Source organism: Rhamphochromis sp. 'chilingali' (assembly GCF_963969265.1).
Source record: "Rhamphochromis sp. 'chilingali' genome assembly, chromosome: 16".
Taxonomy (NCBI): domain Eukaryota; kingdom Metazoa; phylum Chordata; class Actinopteri; order Cichliformes; family Cichlidae; genus Rhamphochromis; species Rhamphochromis sp. 'chilingali'.
Genome location: NC_137943.1, coordinates 19,140,553 through 19,166,959, shown reverse-complemented (window position 1 = coordinate 19,166,959; position 26,407 = coordinate 19,140,553). Strand labels below are relative to the sequence as shown.

General features: G+C 39.9%; 2 protein-coding genes across 4 annotated transcripts; one reads left to right on the top strand and one right to left on the bottom strand.

The window, feature by feature from the left end:
• The first annotated feature begins 1,199 nt into the window (after positions 1-1,199).
• Positions 1,200-11,339, top strand: ripk1l (receptor (TNFRSF)-interacting serine-threonine kinase 1, like). Of its 3 annotated transcripts, none has more exons than XM_080907412.1 (11): positions 1,200-1,462; positions 1,740-1,902; positions 3,019-3,175; positions 3,320-3,457; positions 3,539-3,770; positions 3,872-4,021; positions 4,787-4,863; positions 5,028-5,103; positions 5,259-5,855; positions 5,987-6,052; positions 8,550-11,339. In XM_080907412.1, exons 2-11 carry the CDS (start codon positions 1,742-1,744, stop codon positions 8,846-8,848), a joined length of 1,953 nt encoding a protein of 650 aa, XP_080763538.1. In that variant the 5' UTR covers positions 1,200-1,462; positions 1,740-1,741; the 3' UTR covers positions 8,849-11,339. The 3 variants fall into 3 exon arrangements, with proteins under 3 accessions (XP_080763538.1, XP_080763537.1, XP_080763539.1); XM_080907411.1 differs by having other exon boundaries at positions 5,987-6,136; XM_080907413.1 differs by lacking the exon at positions 3,019-3,175 and having other exon boundaries at positions 5,987-6,136.
• Positions 11,340-13,537: 2,198 nt separating this feature from the next.
• opn7a (opsin 7, group member a) lies at positions 13,538-19,195 on the bottom strand (the record flags this gene model as incomplete). The annotated part of the gene is made up of 5 exons (XM_080861280.1): positions 13,538-14,179; positions 15,706-16,040; positions 17,255-17,382; positions 17,476-17,638; positions 19,108-19,195. The coding sequence occupies 5 exons, from the start codon at positions 19,193-19,195 to the stop codon at positions 13,538-13,540; spliced, it is 1,356 nt and encodes a 451-aa protein (XP_080717406.1).
• Positions 19,196-26,407: the final 7,212 nt, after the last annotated feature.

The following is a 26,407-nucleotide window of genomic DNA, read 5'->3' as shown; positions in this document are numbered from 1 at the left end:
GTTGTTTTGCTATGTGGGGCAGCTTGTGACTGCCAGCCTCTACTCTACAGCTTGAATGGGAGGAAAGCATCTGCGACAGAGATGTGATGCCCTTACTACACAGAGTAATGCGAGCTGGTTATCAGTCCACCCATCCGGTTTATGCATGAGGGTATGTATACTTTTCCCCTAGTTTTATTGCTTTTAAGAGCTCTGCACACTGGTGAATGTACTCTAATAGTAATCAATCAATCTAAAATGTTACTTGGATTCACAAGAAAACTGGGCACGAGACAACATCAGATATTTTTATCACTTCTTGTAGTTTTGCCATAAAGTAAGTTGAGTTTATAGAGAGAGTCAACACACTATTGGACCTAAACTCATTTGTAAACTGCCAAAACTGAATGAGAACGCTGCCCGATACTGTGCCACTAAACAAGGTCATCTATGTGAATCTCCAAGCAGTCATAAGTAGGTGGAATTTAAGCTTGAATTGAGTCATTTCACTCACCAGTTTGTTTTTGTCTTTTAATTGTTGGTAAGAGCACTCCATTTCTCCTCAAGTGTCAATTACCACCAATAAATGTAATTAACAGAAAAAAGTTGAAGAAAAAAACTTGCAAGGCAATAAAATGGAGACAATATGAGCCAGGTAAATATGATACTGCTTTGATGTGGCTTTGGTGTGCAAAAGGAGGAATTTATAGTGTGGGCGTTCACAGATAGGCTGCCCAAAATGTAGGCCTACTTGTAGTACATCGCCCACATTGTCAGTGGCTACAATTCAGGTGGTTTCCCGCTCTAGTTTCGCATAAATATTCAATTTATCAATGAACTTGTTTTTTTTTTCGGTCAGTGCTTCATTTTAATTACTCCATCATATTAACTTGTCTTTTGGGGTTTTTTGTTATTATTAAAAAAAATAAAATAAAACGTCAAAGTCCTCATCTTAACTTAGTTTAGCTTACACCTTAATTTTTTAATTCGATGAGAACGTTGTTTTTCCCTCCTATGACAACTGCCGTTTAGATCCAGCTAGAGCGATTCATCAGTGTCACCATCATGAAATATGAACAGGCCTCTCCTTCAAAGAGTTTCACCACTAGGTGGCACCAACGTGACACTCAACGATTTACAGCGATCGGCAAAAATTGCAGTGTTTCCCCCCCCCCCCCCCCCCCCCCAAAAAAAAAAAGAAAAAGAAAGAGAAAAAACAATGTGAACACAACAGATAAGACAAGACAAACGCACACAAAGATTAATAATCTTATCCCGTATTTCTGCTTTGTGTTAAAGGCATCTCCGACAGTACATAGTTGAATCTACTAGCACCCCTGGATTGTTTCTGTCATCGATTTATAAGCCTGCTTGTAGTTTTTTTTCTTTTTATCTTGCGCTTTTCACTTTTGAAGTAGGTCGTCGAGGAAATCCCGGAAATAGAAATAAACTGCTTTACTTGGACCTTTCCAGCACATTTTCGGTAACTGTTTTGTTTGATACTGGAAGTGAATGGATGTGTTCCCCCTACAGTTTTGTTTCCCGAGTAATTCATTTAGTTATGGAAGTAAGTCAGTTAAAGATGCCGACACTTTGGGATAGCCTGTGTTGTTAGCTGACCTCTGTCACAGTGTTGTGATTGTTACGGATGTTGATTAGCCGATTCACTAATTAAACTGTGTCCTGTGCGCTTTGTCACGGCTTTGTTTGAGCTGTAGGTTTTTTGTTTTTTCCGATGTGACACTGTGAATTCTTCCCAGGGATGGCCACCGCGCCGGAGTCCTCACTTCACATGAGGTCGACGGATCTCATTATAAAAGAACCCCTGGATTACGGAGGTTTTGGAGAAGTTTACTTATGTTATCATGTGACGCTGGGCCAGGTGGTGTTAAAGACTATGTACACTGGACGTCTGCGCAACGAGTAAGTTGTTGTAGTTGTTGTAATATGTTACTGCATGTGCTACCCAAGGGTATTCCCCTTCGTCCAACGATAACTTGAATCATGTGTCCTGCGAAGTTTTCCACGCAACCAAGCGAGACACTTTTAGAGCGTGCAGAAAGTATAATAACACAGATGAATACACACGTATGTAAATGAATGTACTCGTTATTACGGTTGTCTATACCAAGGTAGTGTGCTGTGAAAAGGGACACTACCTTGGACACTACCACTTCCCTTTTGAACAAGGAAATGGAGACAGGTTGATTCAGCTCAATGCCGAAGAAGTCCAAAATCAGTTTTTATATCCGGATATACACGAATTTAAAGAAAACTCGTTCCTATAAAGGGTAAAGTTTTAAAGTTAGGGATAATACTCAGTCTAGCACTAAGAACACAGACTAAATTAGCTACTAGATCCAAGGCCATAAGATTTCTTGTGAGACATGCCTGGACTGTACAAAAACAAAACGGTTCTTTCCCATGAATTAATTATTCTATTAATTATTGACTATTTAGTTTTTTTTTAAATTGTGAAGAATATCTGTTCACTTTTTATTTTTTGAGACAAAATTTCAAATGTAGTGCGTTGTCCCCATAACAGTCTGCATGTAAATAAATACAAAATGAATTTATAATTGTATTTATGTATTTATAAATACAAAATATTAACAGTGATTATAAAAATTGTTGCTTATATTTTTACTTGTCAGCTTATTGTTTGTATCTCAGATGCGCTGTGAGGCACGTGCCAATCCAAAGTCTTGCCTCAGTACTTTCAATCAGCTCCACCAAATACCAAAAAAATGTTTAACATAATTTAAAAAAATGTTGTCTTTATCTTAATCCCTATCAGTATAAGATGATAAATGTATTTCTGTAGCACTAGAAACAGAATCACTGCTCTGGCTTGTCTGTATGATTATAAATGGTAACAGAAACACAGAATTAAAGACTATATTTCTTACTTATCTGTTACTGCACACCCACACATGCTTAGATATCAGAATTGGGTTATTGAAGTCGGTAAGAATATGCTCGCATTGTCAGTTTTCCTATGCAAAAGCTTTCTCTTATTACATTTAACAAACTTTCCAGGGAGAGTAAAAAATCGCTACTGGAGGAGGGAAAGATCATGGCGAGCCTGAACCATGAGCGAGTGGTCAAGTTGCTGGGTGTGATTATGGAGGATCGAGATTGCTCTCTTGTCATGGAACTCATCCCCAGAGGCAACCTTCTGGACATGCTGGAGACCGTTAGTAGGCTTAAATCAATAAATACCTGTAACAAACACAGCTTTTGTGGTTTTCATCGATAGCGTGTCGCCTTAAAGAGTTCCACTTTTGTCAGTTTATCATGAACTGGAGCATTATTACACTATAATCTCTGTGTTCTTCAGGTCAGTGTGCCGATATCTATCAAGGGAAGAATCATTCTAGAGATTTTGGAGGGAATGATGTACCTCACAGAAAAGAGTATCATACACAAGGACATCAAGCCAGAAAACATCTTAGTGGACAAGGATTTTCACATCAAGGTACATTACACTCTCTGGGTCATGACACATGTAGGATTCTGTCTGCTGGCATTCACAGTCATGGTGAAGGATTTCTTGCAGATTGCAGATCTTGGTCTGGCCACCTGCCAGACGTGGAGTAAACTCACCAAGGAGGAATCTCGCAGGAAGAGCCGTATGGGGCGATCGACTGGTGTGAGAGGAGCTGGCACACTGAGCTACATGGCCCCGGAGCACCTGGAGAGTATTCATAATCCCTCCACTGAGAAGTCTGACGTGTACAGTTTTGCCATCGTGGTGTGGGTCATTCTCACAGGGGAAGAGCCATATGCAAGTGAGCTGTGATATCATGACATGCCAAAGTTTGCCAAAGATTACCAGATGTAGCATATCCACTGCATACAGCATTTAAAGAAAGCATCTTTTTATGCCCAGATGCCAGGAGTGAAGACCAAATCAGCCAGTGTGTTCGTAACGGTGACCGACCGGCAGAGGATCTTATTCCAGAAGACACACCTTCTGAAATAATTCAGCTCATGAAAAGATGCTGGGATCGCAATCCTGAGGAACGGCCGACTTTTAAAGGTTTCCTTTTTGTATTTGTGAATTATAAGCAAAATAGCACTCATTGATGAAACCACGTACACTCATTAGGTACATTTCCCAGAAATTTTGGTCCATATCAACACGATAGGATCACACAGTTGCTGCAGATTTGTCAGCAGCACATCCAAGATGCAAATCTCCTGTTCCACCACATCCAACAAATGCTCTGTCTGACTGAGATCTGGCAGTTTGAGTGCAGTGAACTCAGTCTGTGGTCTTATGCTGCTCTAACACATCTGCCACAAGACTCGACTTGTTGCGCATTCAGATAAGATGCTCTTCTGTAATGAGTGGTTATGTGAATTAATCTTGCTGTTGAGTAATTGTTGCCTTCCTGTCAGCTCAAAGCAGTCTGTCCATTGTCCTCTGAGGTCTAGTATCAATAGTATACAATACAATAACAATATTTTCTCTTTGTTTAGATCATGTTCATATGTAAATCTTAGAGTTGGTCGTGTATGAAAATTCCCGTAGATCAGCAGTTTCTGGAATAAACAGACCAGCCACTTTGGCACCAACAAACACACTAGATTTAAAGTCACTTAAATCATCCTCAGTTTGAACTTCAGGTCATTTTGACCATGTCTACACATCTAAATGCATCGAGTTGCTTGTTGGTGTTCACGAGCAGTCGAACAGATGTATCTAATAAAATGGCCAGTGAGTGTATAAAGTGAATGCAACACTTTTGTTTGTTGAGTTTTGTTGAGTCAGTTTTCTTTCCTCTTATTTAATGTCTCGCAGAGGCCTACAACATCTTCCATCCTTTCTACATGGAAAACCTTGAACCGCTTGTAGAGGAAGATTTACTTCACCTGAAGGTTGAATAAATATTTTCTATATGTGATCTTTTTTTTAAAATAATCACAGACATTAAGCAGTATTTTAATAAAAACAAACATTATATATATAGTGTAACATATCTTCCTAATGACAGTGTTATTAAAATTTTAGTTTTTTAAAATTTATTTATTTATTATTGCAGAATTCATACGAAGGCCCAGATGATCTTGTTGAGAAGATGAAGTCTTTATCAGTGAGCCCTGAAAGTTTTTCAGGAGGTGAGTGTGCTCCGTAAACCCGGTCGTCAGAAAAAAAACGCATTGTATATTTTCTGATCCCCTCCTTTGCATTCTGTGCTACATTTAATGCTGTTTAGAAATCCTGAAAACCTTTGAGCAGCTTTATTGTTTTACTGTCTCTCCTCAACTTGTAGATTGCCCCGCTCCGTTGATAAGTTCAGACAGAAGTGTGTCCGTGCCAGTTGAAGCCAGTATCGAGGATCTGCACGGCAACCAATATGAACAATGTCCAGGGCATCTTCAGACAGATGCTAAGGCAAGTAACAGCCCTTCAGAGTTGCAGGAAAAGCTGGATCGGGAGCTTCAGTACCACAAACACGGCAGTTATAACTGTGAGAACCACTCCGATGCTGGCAACTCCTTCCATACCGCAAATCCTTTCCTGCGAAGCAACGTCAGCATTTCGGATCACTCTGCACGGCAACCAGAACAAGAAAAATCTTCTGTACTCTCCTGGACAAAAGCTGAGCCGTTGCGGCCCGCAAACCAGGAAGAGCCTTGGTATCGTCCCTCTGCAGGTGCCTTTGAGACCTCTTCCACACCTACTCCATTCCCCTTACCTATATCTTCGAGCACACCCTCTCTGTCAGCGTTTAACCAGCAACATCCCCACTCCCACTTCGACCGGCAGCAGTCCTGGCCAACTTACCCAGTGTCTGATACGTCTGCCCCTGACCTCACCTCTGGACATCTTTTGACCACTTCAAAGAGTTGCCAGATGCACGATCAGGGTACTATTAAAACATAAGTGTTTGAAGAAATTCTGAATCTAATCCCTGAGGGGTGTCTCCAGCTTTTTGTGTTATCTCCTTGTTTTTGGATCAGTTGTGTTTACGTGTGTTTGTTTTTGTTTTCTGACCAGGACCCCTTTACATTCAGAATGCCAGCGGGATTCAGATTGGAAGCAACAACACAATGAGCATCAGAGGTTATGACCCCTCTCTTAGCTTGTCATCTGTATCTGCTAACAGCTCAACTAACTCTCCCATCAAAGAAGGCATTCAGAAATATGGTAAAACATAACATTTCTGTCTGTTTATGAACTTTTCATGCCTGAAGATCACAAATGCACTTTTAATTTACTAGAGCTGTAGTTGAACACGTTGTTGTGATTTTTATTTTTATTGGCTCATCTTTCCAAACCCCGGAGATAGTTTGGTCACATATAGGGATGGGTACCGGTGTCCGGTGCCATCTGACATAAACGGTAGTAACCAGACCGAAAAGCAGCGCACATTTCGGTGCTTTATTTCGGTGCTTTTTTTTCCTGAGCTGTGATACACTTTAGATTCTAGCCAATCATTTTACGTTTCCGAGGATAGTAGGCGGGGCCAGGTACGTACGTTCTGTTAGAGCAGAGCTACAGATTAAAAATGTCCAAGGCGAAGCGGTCAAAAGTCTGGCTGTACTTCATAGCAAAATATGCAAACTCAGCAGCCTGCAACAAGTACTTTAAGCTGATACTGTGATACTGTCAAAGGAGGTAACACCTCAAATCCGATGAAACACCTGGCGACGCATAGCGTTTTTTTTAAAAGCCCAGAAATGCGCCGTATTTGATAGCTTGCTGCGAGACCTCACACCGAGCACATCTACTGCGGGTGGGTTGCCTGTTATGCAACATCCCCCAAAAACACGAAGAGGAGAGTCCTGGCCCCTAGCCCTGCCAGTGTAGCAGAAATGATGACGGATGACGGATGATGGTGGCAGCAGCAGCAGTTCTTCTCTGCGTGAGTAGCTAATTTACGTTGAGTAGGCTAACCACGTTATTACATTAATGCAGGTAAGGTGAACTAGCAAACATCATCATAGCTACATGCGGCTGTCTTCTTGTTTGATGGCAGATACTCCCTTCACCCTGGCCAAAAAGGCTAAAATGACCAAAGAAAAGTGGAAAACAGTTAAACATGAGAGGTTTAGGACAAAGTTTGTGTTTTTTCCATTGTTTAAGCACTGCTTCCAGCCAAGAGTGATACCATATATGCCCCATAGCTGCAGAAAAGGCTAACATTGTTATCTTTTTACAAAAAACAGCTGAACATGAGAGGTTTTTGGACCAATTTTGTGTTCTCCATTCTTTAAGCACCGGTTTGAGCACCGTTTGAGCACCGGCACCGTTTCAAAAGTACCGATTTGGCACCGGTATCGGATAAAACCTAAACGATACCCATCCCTAGTCACATATGACCATTAGAAACCCATAAGCTTTAATTTGCCCTTCTAAGTTTTTCTGTGAGCAATGAAATATTTTTGCATATAGTGTTACAGTGTTGTGCAAAAGTCTTCAACCACTCTTCATTTCTTCATGGTTTGCTAGAAAAAAATGGTAAATAGGTGCAGAAATTTATTGAAACGTGCAAACATCAAAGGAAATCCAGTATATAAGGCAATAATAGAGTTTGTACAAGGTCAGTATTTGGTATTACCATCTTTATTCTTCTGACTGAGCTCTTTCAGTAGTCTTGAGGAGTAGTTCTCCAGGGTTCTCGAAGTACATTCAAAGCTCTTCTTTGGATGTTTGCTGCCTTTTCTTCTGTTCTCAAGATGATCCCACACTGCCTCAATCCATGACAGTGTTTTTCTATCCAGGTAGGCCTATACTGCAGTAAAGCATTGTCATGCTGAAAATTCAGGCTGTTGCAAATTAAGCTGTTGCTTTCCAGATGGTATTGAATGGCAGATCAAAATCTGAATTAAAACTTTAACATTTGAATTCATCACTCCATATGAGTGTTGTCACTGGTTTCCAGTAAGTTCTTGTGTAATTTGGAATACCTCAGCCTCGTCTCCTGGTTTCCCTTCATTGAGAATGGCTCTAATATATCTCTATCTCTAATATATCTTAAATTAAACTAACCTTAATGCCAAGATATGCCAACGTTTTAGAGAATAGGTCTTTAGGAAACATCTTTTTGTGCAAAAATACTGTTTGTTGGCATTTTTCATCAATTCGACTGGAGAAAATGTGAACAAATGATGTGTTTTTGGAACAGACTGCTAGTAACAAAGAACCTAGAAATACAATTTGAAATAAGCTTTGTGGAGACACAGCACTGGTTCATTTAAAGAAAAAAGATTCCTCTGACAACGGTCAGGTACAAGGAATGCAATGAAAATCTGTGAAAAAAGCAGCCAGTGTCCAAAGAAAAACTTTGAAAGACTGTCAGAAAGCCTGGAGAACTATTGATCAAGACCACTTTTTAAAAATGACTCCTGGCTCCTTGGAAGCAAGATACAAATAAAAGAGTGGTGGCTCAAGACTTTTGCACAGTACTGTATTCACCAAAACGCATTTTGTGTTTCCTTGAGTTCTAACAAACATATTGCATTTCCTTCCTCATAAAACTTTACTTTCTTTCGCTGGATGCAGCATATTCTGTTGCTGCTGGCACCTCTGTAATATATTTATCTTGTGTTTCCGTTAGAGGACCATGCTGTGATGGAGGAGCACCTGGACGTGCTGAGAGAAAACATTGGGACCAAGTGGAAGCGCTGTGCGCGGCGTTTGGGTCTGACCAATGTGGATATAGAGACCATAGAGCATGATTGCTATCGTGATGGCCTGCCAGAAATGGTGCACCAGATGCTGGAGCGCTGGAAAATGAAGGAGGGCTGTATTGGGTGTACAGTTGGGAAGCTTTGCCGAGCTCTAGACGGAAACATAAAGGTAGATGTCATCCAGAAAATACTAGACATCTGCAATTCGTCTTCCTCACTGGGATAAACCTTACAGCAACTGACGTGTCTCATGTTCTCTGATTGATTTATCATCTACGGTGGCCGCAATTATAAACTCTGCTCATGGCTCTGAGCCTGAAGGATCATTTTAGTAGAGGTGGACACACTGAAAACTTATCACCTCATCTGAAATACATTTCTCTGCTTTTCAAAAATGATAAACACAGAGCTTAATGTCAGTTTTCTGTGAGCAAAGAAAACTGTCATTAAGTTTTCTTTAAACTTTCTTAGGAAATAGTCTTTGACAAGTTACTAAACACTGTTTCGATGAAATTGAATGCCTTTGTGATATAGCTTCGCCTGCTAAGAAGATATTAACATGAAATTGTGGATTTTTGTATTGCTCTATATGGTGACAAGTCTCTAAATATTCATTTCAGGCTAAGGTTTAAATTTGAATATGAACTGTTTCGAGGTTGTTGGGTTTTGGTTGGTATGAAGAAGCCAGTGGGTTTGTGCACATTAACAGAATAATGAATTCATGTACAGGGACTGTCAAATGGTGTGTGGCACACGTTTATTCCAGTCCAACACAAACATAATGACTACAATCACAGAACAGGTAAGGCCAATGAGCCTGTGACAAGCTGAAAACATCATCAGCAAAACGTCATAAGGAACAATGAAATACAAATGAAAACGTTTGCTGTCACGAGTAAGCCAAACTGCTACCATTAATCTGATGACGGTAAAGCAAAAGTACGCGTGAGTTGGTGATTCAATTCTTTTAATGTTAATGAAGTGATTCATTCAAACATAATAAGCATTTTGGATTGAAACGTTACTTTCTCTCCGTCAGAATTATAGCGTCTTGCCAAAGACAGAGAGTGTGTGTGTATAGTTAGAGACAGTATTGAGGGTCTGCATGTCAAATGTCTTTTCTTCATCTTCATGCAAACTACATTTCAGCATTACAAAAGAACTCCATGTATGAAAAAACCCTCCTTTTTTTCAAACTTTGAATGATTTTTTTAGTCTAGCAGAGTCTTCATCATATTCATTACAGCTGTTATCCTCTGACAAATATGTTTATGAAGTTAGTTACTGATAACTAGTCCCGAGCGGTCACTATATCATATGTTTTAAAACAGCAACAGGCTTTAATTTCTAAGTGTGTCGTTCTCCAGTGCAGTACTGTGCAATATTCTTGAGCCACTCTTCATATTGTGCGTGAAAAGATTTGTCCTGAGCTGTAGCTCTCCAGGCTTTCTGAAAGTCTTATTATGTGTTTCTTTTGCCATGGGCTGTTTTTCACTCATTTTCAGTTCAGTCATTGTAGCCGACCACTTTCAGAGGAATGTTTTTCTTGTTTTTTAAGTCACCTGACTCTACAGAATGAATAATTCAAGCAAAAGAAATGCACCTAACACAAGGGACGAGCAAGTGTTGTGTCTACACATAACAGACACCCTAGGAAAGAAACTATTTTTAGTTGTATCTTTAGGCACATGTGCTTTTTTTTACTTGCAACAAAAACAAATTCTTGTTTTTCACATTTTAGCTGGGTCTGTGAAAAAGACCAAAGATAAAGCAGTTAGACAGGCATAAAATAGCTTTTTGCACCAACAAGGGGATTTCCAAAGAGCAGTTAGCTGAAAACTTACATCTCAGTATGATGTGGCGTCTGTCCTTAAAAAAATATGAGCAAACTAAATAAATGGAGGACAAACACTGTGGCACGCCTAAAAAATATGCATTTACACCAGATGAATGGGGAGAAAAGGCTGAGGTATGACACAAGAAACACAAGAACTGGGTTGAAAATCAGTGGGTAACCAAATTTAAAATTTGTGGCTCAAATCAATATGTACCAAGTGAGATGTTTACAGCAATCTATCTCAGTCATGGTTTTAAGATCATTAGAATTGTATAAACTCTGTTTTTGCCTCCTATACTGTATTTCCATGTTTGCACGTTTCAGTAAATCGCTCTACACTGTTCTCTTGTTTCTAGCAAAATGTAAAGAATTGACAGGTGGCTTGAGACTTTTGCACAATACTTTATGTCACCGAAAAACACATTTTCCTTCCAAGTAAATATTGTGTAAATGGCCTGTATTTGTATAGTGCTTTACTAGTCCCTAAGGACCCCAAAGCGCTTTACACATCCAGTCATCCACCCATTCACACACTGGTGATGGCAAGCTACACTGTAGCCACAGCCACCCTGGGGCGCACTGACAGAGGCAAGGCTGCCGGACATTAGCGCCACTGGGCCCTCTGACCACCACCAGTAGGCAACGGGTGAAGTGTCTTGCCCAAGGACACAACGACCGAGACTGTCGGAGCCGGGGCTCAAACCAGCAACCTTCTGATTACAAGACGAACTGCCAACTCTTGAGCCACGATCGCCCCCAGTGTGTGTTTATTTTTCCGTCATACCCAATATCAATGCCAGTTATATGGCAAACTGCCAGGATACATGGTGAGATGTGAGACACAGGTCATTTTTTTAACAATAAAAAATTGTGAGACAAATCATTGGAGCTGAGTGATCTCTGAGTGAACTGAGCAATCCAGACTATAAAAAGCCAAAAGAAATTCAAACTCGTGTTTTGATGGACTTTTTAATGAATTACCGACATGGTGCTAGTGTACTTTTGCAAATCAGAATTTTTTTCTATGGGGAGTTTATTAGATAAAGAACATCAGTCCTTGAAGTTGATGGTTTAGTGATAACGCTCTGAGCTACAAAGGCACATATACATACTTATATTACATACAAATGCAGATTTAGTTTCAGATTTGATGATGTTTAAATAGTGCTCTCTGGGTCTGTAGACTATCTGATTATGTACTTATGTACACAGGACATAAAAGGAAAAACATGGGAGGGAGCAAAAAAACCCAACAACAATATTTTATTTAGATGAAGTTGTTGTAGAGTCCTTGGATGACCTCATGTAAAGGAACATCAGCCATGAATCTAAAAACAAAGCTTTATGTAAATGGTCTGTTTGGTCCTGAGTAACTGTCCAGATTCAGATTCACATTACCTTTACAGAAAAGATTCAACCACATCCCAAAGGTGCTCTACTGGATTGGGATCTGGTGATTACGGAGGTCATTTGAATACAGTGAATTCACTGTCATGTTCAAGAAACCAGCTTGAGATGATCTGGGCTTTTTAACATGGTGCATCAGGAGATGGGTTCACTGTGCTCATAAATGGATGCATTTTTTAATTTAGGTGAGCCTGTGTGAATTGTAGCCTGTTTCCTGTTCTTAGCTGGAGTGACACACAGTATGATAAGGCCATCTGCTTCAGTGTTCAGAGATGCTCTTCTGCATACCTTGGTTTTAACAAGAAGTCACTGTTGCCATAATGTCAGCTCATAGCAGACCAGCTATTTTCCTCTGACAAGGCATTCTCACCCAAACGACTGCAGCTCACTGGATACTTTCTCTTTTTCAGACCGTACTCTGTAAACCAAATAAAATCACCTGTCTCTCCTATTCTCAAGCTCAGTTTAAACTTCAGCACGTTGACTTGACCATGTATTGAATAGCTGCCATGTGACTGGCTTATTGGGTATTTGCATGACAGAGCAGTTGAATACATATACACCGAATGAAGTGGCTCATGAGTATATACAAGTAAAAAAAAATATTGTTGCATAAAATATTGAGTATTGAGTATTCTCTACTCAGACTGATTTGAAGTTTGTGTTATTGAGTTAGACTGTATAATAACTTAAAAACAGTATTATGCACAAATATTTCATTTTCTAGATCACATACATAGATAATTCACAAAGCACCATCCACTATTACAGTACCTGCAAGTGGTCAGTGTAAACACTGTTTGTAATGTTACAGTAAAGGAAGTGCTGACTCTCAGTTTCTATCTATACACAGGGGTGTGCTGCTGTGATAAATAATCAAAGGAAAAACGATTACCTTGCAAATCACAAAATACCTTTTATACACAAAGCCATGATTATAAATAGCTTAACTCAATATTGCTACGGGATAATGATACGTAGTATAATATAATAAATGCCTCCCAAACATGCTAAAGTAATAAGTTGGGTGTGTCATACATGCTGAATCTCCAAAGGTCAAACTAAAGTTTTTCTTCTACCTGGAACAAATGACTAATATTTTAATAGTAAAAGGCTGGCAGCTATTTGCATAGCACTTCTCTTAGAGTGCATAATTTCACCTTTAACTGGAGGGCACTGTTAGCCAGAAGAATAGTCAAATATGAACAACAAATCCTAGATATGTAAAGCCTAGAAAGTAGAAATGAATTAATGATGATTTTGAACATTTACAGAGAGACTCCACTCGTCTGACCTAGCCAATGTGGAATCGAAATGTAGGCATGGTTTTTCCATCAGTGCTTGGAAGAGTGTTTGAGGTGGAGGAATATTTTAATGTATTTTACATATTTAGCTGCACTGAAACCCAGAGCAACACCTAAAAAGTGAATACCTTCAAAGTATCTGATAAATTTCCCTGGGAAGTTATTTCAGTTGGTGGAATCCCCCCAAGAAAGTCATCCGAGCCATGCAACTTGGCACATTTTTCATGAATAGGAAGAGAAGTTAAAGAAGCATAAATAAATAAATAAATATATGACATGGTTGTTGCTCAAACACTTCAGGTATGTATCATTAATGCCTGAAAATATTGATACAGTTTGTGAATAAGCTCACAAATCTAAACAAATATCAGGGCCAGGCCACTTTTGCATGCCTTTGAACCATCTCCAGATTGATACAGAAATTATTCGTTTCTAAAGTTCTTTTCCCCCATGAGGTGGCTATAAGGGATTTCTCTTTTCGGCACTCACTTTTTGCGTTCTGCACGTGCGTTAGAGGAACTGGAATGTCTCGATCTTGTGATAACTCTCTACTGGCAGCTGGCTTAGTGACACCAAATATTTGAGGGCTGTGTTTGAAGCACTCAAACACATCCTTGCCCTTCTCACAGCTCTGACCCTTTAATGTCACTATTGGTGGTTGAGCAGCAGAGTTGGATGAAGCAAAGTGAATGGTCTGTCTGTGGACTGCACGAAGTCTGACCCTGATCTTTGGCTTTAAGCAGCACTTTACTTGGCACTGGCTGCAGATGCAGCCCTTCATAGAGACCTGGCATAGTGCACCCAGATCGCTGCATACCATCCTGCGGAAGTTTGGTCTTAGCATCAGGTAGATGATCGGGTTGTAGATGGTGGAGGACTTTGCAAACATGGCTGGCATGGCAAATGCCATGGGAGGAATGTTTTCGATGTGTCCGAAGGCAGCCCACATGGATACGACAGCATATGGACTCCATGCCGCAAAGAAACCAATGCAGACAGCCGCACTCAGCTAGCAGGAGAAAGAACACAGAAAGTGTAATTCAACATTTCTTTTCACCAAATCCAATTAATAAAAAAAAAAACACAACTGTAACACTTGTCAACTTTCCCAACTATCTGAAAAACATTACCTTATGTCAGAATACTGGATGAAGAAATCACTTAAATACAGGTTGTATCACTTAAATATAATATGTGTGACAGAGTGAAGCAGGCTAAAAGATCCTGAAAGGGTTACAAAGTTCATGATTTAACAATTAGAAAGAGACTGGGCAAAAATGGCATCAATGGGATAGTTCCAAGTTTAAAACCACTACTGACCAAAAAGAACACAAAGACTCGTCTCATATTTGCCAACAAACATCTCGTTGGTCCCCAAGACTTTAAGGAAAACTGGACTGTGGGCTGATGAGACAAAAGCTAAGCTTTCTTGAAGGTTTGAGTCGTATTACTGCATAAGAGTAACCCAGCATGTCAGAAAAGGAAGACAGTAACAACAGTAAAATATGGTTTAGTTTTGTATTGTTTACTTCCCCTTTCTGTAAATAAAGCCGTTTTTTGAGTTACGTCCCATTTCCGTGAGTCTGCTTCTGGGTTCTCTCCTGCCTGCACACAGCTGGTTTCATGACACTAAGTATGACAAATACTTACAAAAACCTACAAAATCATGAGGAGCAAATACTATTTCACAGCACTGGAAACAAACGGCTATTTGTTGTAAAGACAAATTTGAATAATGGTGTCCTTGGAAGAAAATGAAGACACACTTTTACATTTTGAGATTTTCTTCCATGTGTTTTTGTGAGCCTGTGCAATCACTGCTGGCCTTCCCTGTATTTAATTTTGTGCTTTTGACACCCCCTGCCATTCTCTCTAGACTGTGGTGGAAGAAAAACAAAAAACAAATTTAAAGAAAAAAGCTGGGTGAGGAGATCTACCACTATACCCCCATATGAACAGTTTGTATTTAAAAGAGAACATGCAGAGGCCACAAAGATTTAAAAAGCATTCTTCTCACTCCTCATGATGAGTTTAAAAAAAAAAAAAAAAGAATCTCAGATGTTCTTACAGAGAAGAGAATATGATGATTAATCAGCAAAGGCAGCAGTATCCATCACAGTGAAACCAGAACTTCTCTCTTAATGAGAAACTGCATCATGAGGGAGATATATTGAGGTCACTGTCAATTTCTACAACAAATCGAGGCGAGGAACTCTAAACAGGACTCTTCTCTCTAAGGCAGTGTTTTTATAAGCTACCCATAAACCCTGGCCTTTCCACCAATAACTGGGTGATCACACTATGCACGTTTTTTTGTCTTCCTGCACTTTAATTTAAAATTGAAAGTGCAGGTGAAAAAAAACTGCAGGTATGAATAAATTGACTACATCTTTAATTTTTTACTTATTACTTAGTGATTGGCGAGCACTGTATAATCATTCAGTATAACATATTTAAACACATAAACACACATTATGGGGAGAACATGGTAAAGCAGTCCACAGAAGTGTTTAAGTGAAGTTTACCTTAACCCACCTTAACAATAACTATCTGGATGCTGCTCATGTGAGTCGGCCTCAATGCATGTTGCTCCATAGTTCTGCGAGATGCATGCACTGCGACCAGGATTCCTGTGTAAGATGCTAAGATAGCACAGCATGGAAGGATGTAGCAGAAGATGAACAGTGCCACAGTATAAGATCGTGCTGTGCTGAGTTGATTGGACAGGCGCCAGTCAATGCAACAGGCAGTGCCGTAAGGCTCTGGTCCATACTCCCCCCAGTGGGCCAGTGGGGAGCATGCAAACAGCAGGGCGTAGACCCAAGCACAGGCAATAAGCAGACGGCCATGAACAGAGTTAAACCTGTTTCCTGTAAAAACAGACTGTGTTAATATTTTATGATGTGAATGTGAGTTATTCTTTATGACACACAACTGCATTTGTGGATCAGTGCATTTTTATACTTTAAATGATGGTATGGTAAATGATGCTTTACCATGTGAAAAATACTCTGTGTGCTCTAAGATGCTTATACTCCATAATCTAGTTAATATACAGCATAGTGCTGAAGAACTGCATCTGAATTCACAAGTGTTTAGCTTTTCCCAATGGCTTTTTTGGACTTTCAAGAAAGGTGTTTTTATTATGTTGCATTCCTTTGCATTCTGCAACTGACAGACAGTGATTGGACTACTGTTAAAAGATAACATAAGGCAACCTGAAGAAGTTCAAATTTTTGCAATCTCTACACAGGCTTGTAAGCCAGTCTGCTGAAAGAGCGCCTCACAGGAATGCCAGTTCTCCTTCCAGGAGGCTAATTATGCCTATTCTCATTCATTGGCAATGGCCTGTTTCTTAAGAAGTGAAAATGGTTAAACATTTTTCAGAGAGAGCTCAGTCCCCAGAGAAGGTTCTGTGCATATCCACAGCATTTTACAGGTCTTTTTTTTTTTTATTTTAGTTTGGTGATAAGTAGGCTGTACCAGTTTCACTGGAGTAGTAAAAGTACATTGGGTAATTATACAGACTGCTAATTTCCACAGGAGCTCAGGTAGAACATAAAGAGGTTAGGTGACTCGAGGCCTCATTAAGCTGCAGCAGAAGACAAAAGATGAGCCCTCTAAAGCAATCTAAGTTCATCAAATGACGAGTGATGTTACGTCAGCCTTATATACTACGCAGATATTATGTCTGTCAGTGCTGAAAATAAAATAAGCACTTATTTAAATATGCAAGGTTAAATATTACAATTTTAAAGCAATTAATGTGAATATCTCTATTTGTAGGCTCATACTTTAAAATTACTTTTGTCCCAGCACTTTTTTTTAAGGCACTGAAAGAAATGCACTTTTTTGGGATGGGGACCAAATAGAAAACCCAGCTGCACAGTGTTAACCAACATCACAAGCAGTACTTATTGAGCACAGCCCTTTGACTTGTCACTTAACAAAGAAAAGCTAATGTGCAGTGCTTTACAGAGGGCTCATTTCCTTCCACAGATAAATCAACACTCAGCCACTTGGGGATAGGGTAGTTAATCCCGTGTCATTTCACTGAGCAAAAACAGCCTCTTTGAAGACTTACCGTAGAGCGGATAACATACTTTCACAAAGCACACCATGCTTAGCAGGGTTAGAGTGGTCAGACTGCAGATGCCAAACAACATGCCACAAAATGCGTATACGGAGCACACCGTTTTCCCATACAGCCACCTGTGTGGGAGGGCGTGAGAAAGAGGACAGCTCAAAGCAAAGATATAGCTCAAAGATCAATGATTGAGAAGGAGTAGGCGCCAAGTTTTGTACCTGTGGTAGAAACTTGAAGTTATCGCCATGGGGTAGAGGGACAGAGTCAGGCCCAAGTCGCTAACAGCAAGGTTGATGATGAAGTACTCAGCGGGTTTCAGGACGTTCTTTTTCTTGTAAGAGATGTACAACAGTGTGCTGTTGCCAAATAGTGAACATACTCCTGCAAAAATAAACCAGAACAAAAACCCTGAATGTGAATAAAATACTGATTTGATGGTGACAATGGGAGGGATTTTGTTTTGACTTTTCAGAAATTGCTTCATCAAATTTGCTGTCCGTTTAAAACAAGACAAACATACTGGATAATATGCTTTTTGCCTAGAATACATTAGATATGACTTTTATATCTGTCCAAAAAACATAAAGCCACATAATAAAGTAAATACATAAAGTGCATTAATACAAACACAACACAAAGTGTACTAGATAAAGTGTACTACAACGAAGCACCAGCATGATGTGCTCAAACCTCCCATTCAATCACATCCCAAAGGTGCTCTACTAGTTTGATCGCATTGGAGGATATTTCAGTACAGAAAGCTCAGATCATGTCCAAGAAACCAGTTTGACATGATCTGAGCTTTCTGACATGGCAGTTTATCCGCCTGAAAGCAGCCATCAGGAAATGTGCTCATAACGGGATGGACATGGTCGGCAACAATACTCAGGTAGGCTGTGAAGTTTAAACGATGGCCAGTTGGTACTGAGAGGCCCAAGAACAAAATCTCCCACCCCATTACACCACCTCCAGTATCTAATACAAGCCAGGATGGATCCATGCTTTCATGTTCTTTATGCTAAATTGTGACCCATCCATGCCATCTGAATGTTGCAGCGGAAAGCAAGACTTATCAGATCAGGCAGTGTTCCTGTTCTTAGCTGACAGGAGTGACGGTGCGGTCTTCTGCTTCTGTAGCCCATCTGCTTCAAGGTTCAACATGCCGTGTATTCTCCATAAACCATAGAGGTGGTTGTGTGGGTTGTGTCCCAGTAGATCAGCAGTTTGTGAAATACTCAGACTAGCCTGTCCAGCACCAACAACCATGTGATATTCAAAACCATTTAAAACAACTTTCTTCCTCATTCTGATGGTTGGTCTGAATTTCAGCCGTTCATCTTCATCTTCATCATGTCTACATGCACGAACAAGCACATGAACAGTAGTGGCCACAAAGTGTATATATAACTTTCAAAGTATTATGGATCTACAGAATAATAAGAAACTCACACTTCTACTGTCTTACAGGCATAACACTGGATACTGCTTTATCATATTTACCTAGCAACATATACAAATACATAGAATTGCTGATGATTCTGTAAAATATTAAATGTAGAGTATCTTCATTAATACTGACAAAATCACTGGTTCTATATATATATAAAAAACACACACACCATGTATGACATCTGTGATACAAACAGTAAATGCAGATGGATGAGTACACAGTGGGTGTGGGTATATATAGGTGGAAGTGGAATGCATAACACACAGTAACACAGTTAAAAATAAAAGTGTACTTGCAAGGCTTCGCTGCAGGATGCCTTGCTTCATGCTGCTATTCATTTCAGCTTGAGCAGAACTCAGAGAAAACTCATTGATAGTATTGTAAACTAGATTTAACTCACCAAAAACAGAGTAGACCACGGCCACGGTTATATCCAGTGGTGCCGGTATGCTAGAGTGGAATGCAATGTCTTCATTTAACAACCCCATCTGTAAACAGATTTTAGAAACTTTTCTGTTAACTGTTCTCACATATTGCATGTGCGAAATTTCAGACCTTCTGATTGTGTCTTATGAAAAATGTATCCAAAACTGTGATGTTTTTGTAGAACTTCACATCAAATATTTTAGTCTTTCAATGCAATAAGTAGATGGTTTTCACACATTACCTTAAAGTAGCTCTTACACTAACTGCTCAGAGCAGACGGGCCCAGGTAGAAAGAGCCATGTCAACACAGGGGAGCTTTTAGCACATTGGACTAATTACTATATAGCTCCACAGACCACCAGTGATGGAATGGAACCAGGTACATTTACTGTAATTCCATAATGTGAGGTATTGCAGTTTCATAGCTCTTTATACTTACCACCCTACACAGGCAAGTGTACTTTTTATCTCATTATATTCATCTGATTATTTACATTTTTCATTATTTCATTTGAAAATTAAAACAATATTCAATACTATTTTTTTACTATTTTGAAGTATTTCACTATTTAAGTTTTTAAAAGCTCATAGAAGAAAAACAAGCAATCGGTATAATTAGTACATGTTTTGATTAAACATCTGGATGTAAAGTAGATAGATTTCAAACAAATGATGACATTTGATGTGTAAATAAGGAACTTAAACAGTAACATGGAATAAATCTAGAGAGAGACCCTGAATTTTGTCACATTAAAACATTGACAATGATTTATATTATAAATGTAAGATTAATTATACACATGTAATGTTCTTCAACTGAAAAAAAAGCTGTTTCATATACATATATGGAATTATGTCTTTCATAAGCTTGTGTCAGAGGGGACTAATAAAACAATAACAAAATGCATGGCTGTGTAATTCTTTTCAGCATCGTAAAATATTTGGAGGACCTGTGTATTTACATGCCTGTATAAGCTGCCAGTATCATCAGCACTCCCATTTTTCATGCATCCATTCTGCTTCAGCAACGAAAATCAGATAGTGACCGACAGGTCTAAATCAATAGATGAAATCAGGGTCAATAAATAAGGTGTATCAGGAAAATACATCTCCAACAGACCCGTGAACAACACTGCAGAACTGCTCTACTTTTCTCTGCGAACCTTAATATGTGCAATTAAAACAATCTCAATAATAATAGTGGTTGTGTTCATGCAATCCTGATGTTTACTGTTCATGTCAAGCACAACAGTCTGACGCTAGATGGCAGTTGTGCTACAAAAACCTACAGTGTGTAACGTTTAAGGTTTACATCAGGTTATTCGAAAATAAAATAAAAATAATTAATGTCCATAAACTATTCATTAATTATTATTTTAATATGAATGCAGTGACAATACATAATTTGGCGTGTGTACCTTTCATTTGTGAAACTGCAAACGGCTGGAACACGTGAAAAGACAAATTTAGCGATGGATCAGCAGAGATTCATCAAATCCAAAGTACATCAAAATAACATCATCAAAATATAGCCGCCTCCTGCAGCTCAAGTATTGCTCAAGTTACTGTCCTTAACAGATCACAGATGTGCCTGAGGCACGGCCGGATAAAAGCAGTAATTATAATCCAGCTCCGTGCGTAAAGGCGCAAACCTCACAGAGGCGCACCGTTATATACGCTTTATTAGCTCACAAAACTGCAAACCCGTCTTGTTTATCACTGATTTTTTGGGAGCTTCAAACGATCACCTCCCACACATTTACTCACCTAAGAACAGAGAGGAGTTTGCACTGTTAAACTTCTCCATGCTTCCCCCCTTTTTCTTCTCTCAGAGATAAGGCAGGTGGTTTGAACAAACACGGATAGCATCATTTAGAAGCACTAAGGGTAATTAATTAGGGTAAATTAGGTAAGTTTAAATGGAGTGTAGCCTGTAGAATTATATCCATTTATGTTTTTATCGCTTATCTAAGCAGGACGGCGGTGGGATGGAATATGTCCTAACCGAAATCAGATAAAAGGAAAATGCACCCCTAACGAGTGATGAAAAGCTGAATCTTTGTGATATTAGTGTTGAAAAATCATCCAGTCTTTCTGTATGAATTTCACCATTTTTCAGTTTCACTTAAACTTTTGCATGCTATTCAAATGCTATTCAAAGAGCATCTAAAGATCGTTCAGCGCCTGTCTCCCAGCCCAGCAGGTCAACCAGTTGCAAATAAACTTTTACAGGTTTGGTGGTTTTCATAACAAATGGAAGTCAACATTGTCACAATTTAGACTTACATTTCTGAGAATTTTGTCTTTCGTTTGAGCTAATTACAATACATTTCGTCTTACCTTGTGCGTTATCACACAGGCTGGAAATGAGTAGTCAGTGAAACGATACCAGCTTCATTCACTACAACAGGCTGCAGCGCCAGTCCTCAAAACTGCACCAATCAATGACGTCAATACGGTGGGTATATCCTCAAGGGGGCAAAGGGGGCACTGGTCACTAAAGCTGAGAATCCTCCCACCTGCAAAAAATTATTTCTCAGTGTAAAAGAAAAAAATCTTGCAGGAAGTGAAAAAAACATGTGAGTAGACTATACTGAGGCAGATGACGCATCAGGTGGTTAGGTCCAGAGACCGCAAAGGAAACATAGAACTGCAGTAAGGGGGTGCTAACAGTTTTGGAGCAATATGTTGGGCCATTATTATTAGAATTATATCATATGTTACATCTCCAGCCAGCACACACTGCACCTGATCCATACAGCACCTCCTGCAGGTGGTGGGCATACAGGAGGTTGAGCCAGTGTCCCTTTTTCGGGATGTGCCAGGTCGGGCTCTATTGACTAAGGACCGCCCATCATACTCTCGGTAATTGGCATCCTCCTTGGGCACCCTCCCTGGGCCTGGCTCATGCTTTTAGGTGCTCCACCTGGGGACTCTATCATCTTACTCAGAGACTTTTGTACAAACCACAGTTTGCCCATAACAAACACCATATTTGAACATAAGGGTGTCCATTAGTGCTCGTGGCACGAGACACCCTAGGCCGCAAGTCGATGATTGATTTAGTAATTGTATCATCAGATCTGCGGCCATATGTTCTGGACGCTCAGGCGAAGAGAGGTGCTGAGCTGTCAACTGATGACCACGTGGTGGTGTTCAGCACCTGCATTCTTGAAGCTTCTGCACTGAGATGCAGCTGCAAGGTGGTTGGTGCCTGTCATGGTGTTCTGCTTGTAGACAAAACAAAGGTGGCACAGCTTGTGCACATACAATTTGGTGATCAGCACTTTCAGCCAGCCAGACTTTCTAAGAAGTGGTTAACTTCTTTAAGTCCTAATTTCCATCCTTGTTTCCTTGCACAAAGCTGTAAACTTTTGGGGGTGAGTAGGTTAAATCAGAATCTTTACTGTTCCAGCACTGTAGTTATTTTGTGGTATTAGCTTCATTTAAAGTCTGTGAAATTCACTTTAAAAGTTAATAGTTGCCAATTTCAGCAATAGTATGCTGCTTTTAATTAGAAATCAATATTGCATGCCCCCCAGAAAAGGAAACTTTTTTTTCCACATCTTAAAGGCAGGAATAAATTATCCTCAAAAGAATTACACTCAGTGAAAATGTTGCCTTGGGTGCCACTAGTTCTTCTTTTTTCTCACATGAATTCTCTCTCTCTCACACACACACGCACACACACACACACACACACACACACACACACACACACACACACACACACACACACACACACACACACACACACACACACAAGCTGGAGATGAAAGCTCCATTCGAGGTATAACTGTGTTCTAAAAGAATTAATTGAGATGGCCACTGAGGGTAGGGAGAAATTAATGTCCATGATGGGATACAACAAGCCAACATGGACATCAAAGTAGTGAAGAAAGATTACAAAAGAACCACTTAACACAAACTTTACCTGATCACGTAAAGCCATACTCTGCATCCACATTCACTGACTGCAGAGGACTGGGTAGAATATATTAGGACATTTTGATAATGATGCTGTGTGACTCAAAATGAAATTTTTTCATAGTTAAACAACATTTGAGATGTCACACCACATGGATACTTTATTTGTTTTTCCAATCTTTTATTGTCCAGTTTTAGTGAGCTGTGTGATTATAGCTTCAGTTTCCTGTTCTTAGCTGAAAGGAGTGGCTGCTGTTGCCCATCTGCTCCAAGCTTTGATGCACTGTGTATTCAGAGATGCTCTTCTGCATACCTTGTAACAAGTGGTTATATGAATTACTGTTGCCGTTCCTCTGCTCAAAGCCATTTACCCATTTATCTTTGACCTGTGGCATTTTGAACTTTCTTTGTAAACACCAGTGAGGGTTGTGCGGGAAAATCTCAGCAGATCAGCAGTTTCCAAAACAGTGAGAGCAGCCCATCTGACGAAAACAACTATGATTATTATTCTTTTTTTTTTTTCTTTTTTTTTTTTCTTTTTTAGCCATCAGGGCTGGGGGGCTGGGAGGAGGTGCTGGCTGTCAGACTGGGGTCTGGGATGCGGGGCCTCCCTGCTACTGCAGATAAGGAGGTGGTCCGCTTGCCTCCACCCCAGAGAGAAGGGTTACGCCTGTGGCCCGGCTGGGCCCCTTTCGGGGGGTGGGATGCCCTCAGGCCTCTGGGCCTGAAGCTCGGACCTCTCTGGCACAGCTGGCTGCTGGCAGAGCCCGCGGGCACGCCACTGCAACCCCCTCTGGCCTCTGCTCCGTAGCTGCGGGGTGACCTCTCCTTTGGGGCTCTACTCAGCTCTTCCCAGGAGGGTGGCACGGTTCCCCCCCCTTTGGTGGTCCTCCTCGGGTCCTTGTACTCTGGGGCCTCTGGATATCTGGGGCCTGGATCTCCTCCATACCTGCTTCATACCCTGGTGGACGGGGCTGTGGCTCCCCACACTCCCTAGAAGATCATTACATGGAGAAACCTTTGGAATACAAGCATGCTGATCCACACAGGTATGCACACAGGTGTACACACGGGTGTTCACAGACGCGGACTACAGCTTTCTTGGCTGCTGCCTCAAAGCACATTGTGCGCTGTCTATCTTGCGTGCTGCACAATATCGTTTATTATTTAGTATCTACTGATATCTACTGCTAGCTAGTTTATTGTGATGGTGCCGTTTTTTTATTATGTTGCTCTTTGTTGTTTGCTTTCTCTTCTGTTTTTTTTTTCTCCATACAGGTGATCCAGGTGTTTGGTTTTTTGGGGGGTTTTTTGGGGTTTTTTTTCTTTTTCTTTCTTCCCCCCCTTCTCACCGTCTCTTCTCCCCTTTGGTTTTCTTTCTCTCCCTCTCTTTCTTTCATTCTTTCTCCCTGTCCTATCCCCCAGTCATGTCTGTCCCGTTTGTAGCAACTGAAAATAAAATAAATTCATAATTATAATAAAGGTCAATCAAATGGACCAATATGGCAAGGCCATGATGATCCACTTGGTAAAATAAATCCACTTGGCATCTTTCTTGGCCTTAAGACAACAATTCTGATGGCTAAAGATCCAAACGGGACACACAAAAAAAAAAAAAACTATGATTATTATTCAATTATTCAAAGTAATTTAAGTCACTTATCTTCCTCATTCTGACACTGGGTTTGAACTTCAGCAGGTTGTTTTGGTCATGTCTATACACGTCTAAATGCACTTAGTAACTGCCACCTGATTATATATTTGTTAATGAAGAGCTAAACAGGTGCACCAAATAAAGTAGTTGGTGAGTCTACATGCAGCAAATATAGATTCTATTCAGGCTTTACAGATGCATTATGTATGGGCAGAAAGCTTAACTTCATTCAAATTTATAAACATAGAATCTTCTTTATGACAGACAAGAATTTACCACAAAAGACAACTCATACAGTAAACTTTTTTCAACAGTGCTGTGCAGATACCTCCCACATGAGTGGATACACATGAGCCTTTTCCACACAACCAAGAAGCTGTCCACATACCATCATCTATTGTCTTAATGTCACAAATTAGGCATTTTCTGAGATGTAATACAGTGCTAAAATCATCTGTGGGAATTGACAGCGCTGCAGACTTCTGTGTTATTATTGTTAATTTTCTGCATCCGGGAATATTTTTTGCATATAAAATATTACCTCTTTGCTGCCTGTAAGTCACAGGACAAATATGGCCAGAGTCGGAGGTGCATCAGTTCAGCTCCATTAGTTCTATCTAACCCACAAACTCCTCTTTTAAGTAATATAAAGCAGCAGCCAAGAAATATCAATATGTAATCACCATAGCTGAAAACTACCAAAGCACACAAAGGCTGCATGAGTGTGACAGCTTTGTGATTGCCTGGCCCTGTTTGGCCTAGTTCCACTGCAATCAAGGACAGTGAAATGCACTCGAAAAGAAACGACCCTTATCAAGGACACATGAATGTGTATGTCCGTACAGCAATTTCTTTGCTCAAAAGTGGTAAAGAAAAACTTTCATTTGGAAATTGCCAAAGTATGTTTTCTTAATGCAAGGAACCACGGTGATCCGAGCAAGGGGCCTTTAGCTTGCTATATTGCCATCTGCAGGATGGTGCAAGTAAAACACCCGAGTCCTCTAGTACAACTTGCATCCTTGATTGAACAAAATAAAGCAATCTTGCAGTTTGACCTGCACATACAATTGTAAATATTCCATTTAAAGGTGATGAAATGAATGATTTCTGCCATTTTCATAACTGTTACAATAACTGTGGCAATAGCATTCATTTTTAGTGGTCTGGAAAAGTAATTTTGCAAAAGAAGTGAGATCTTTATGCTTTCTGATAACAATGCAGCACAAAATGATTGTATAATAGGTTAATGTGACTGTACAACTAATGATGTGGCAATACCGGGTTTCAGTCACATATTTTAAGAATTTAACTAAACATATACAAAAGTATTACAGCAGCTATTAGAAAGGGAGAAGAAGAAAAAAGGACTGCATTTGTGACGGTTATTTTCAAAGTTGCACATTACTGCTTTAAATGTTACCAGTGTTTGCATTTATCACTATAATTTCCATATTTTAAAAGGGAAAGTGAAAACTATTCATGATTAAACAGTTTGATCTGGTGCAGAAAACACAGCTCGCTGAATATGAAAGAGTGGGCTTATCACTGGTTGCAGACGGTTACGTGAGGTTTCATGCATCTTGCTTCTTCACAGCAAAAGCTGCAGACTTTGATCATGACAATAGCTTGCCTGTTCTTACTGGGTCTTTGCGGGTTTTCTTTAGGCTGGTCCGGTTTCCATTCTAGCGAATGG

Coding starts and splice junctions, on each gene's coding strand:
- ripk1l (XM_080907411.1), top strand. CDS start 1,742: ATGGCCACCGCGCCGGAGTCCTCACTTCACATGAGGTCGACGGATCTC. Junction 1,903..3,018: donor ACTGGACGTCTGCGCAACGA/GTAAGTTGTTGT, acceptor CAAACTTTCCAG/GGAGAGTAAAAAATCGCTAC. Junction 3,458..3,538: donor ACAAGGATTTTCACATCAAG/GTACATTACACT, acceptor GATTTCTTGCAG/ATTGCAGATCTTGGTCTGGC.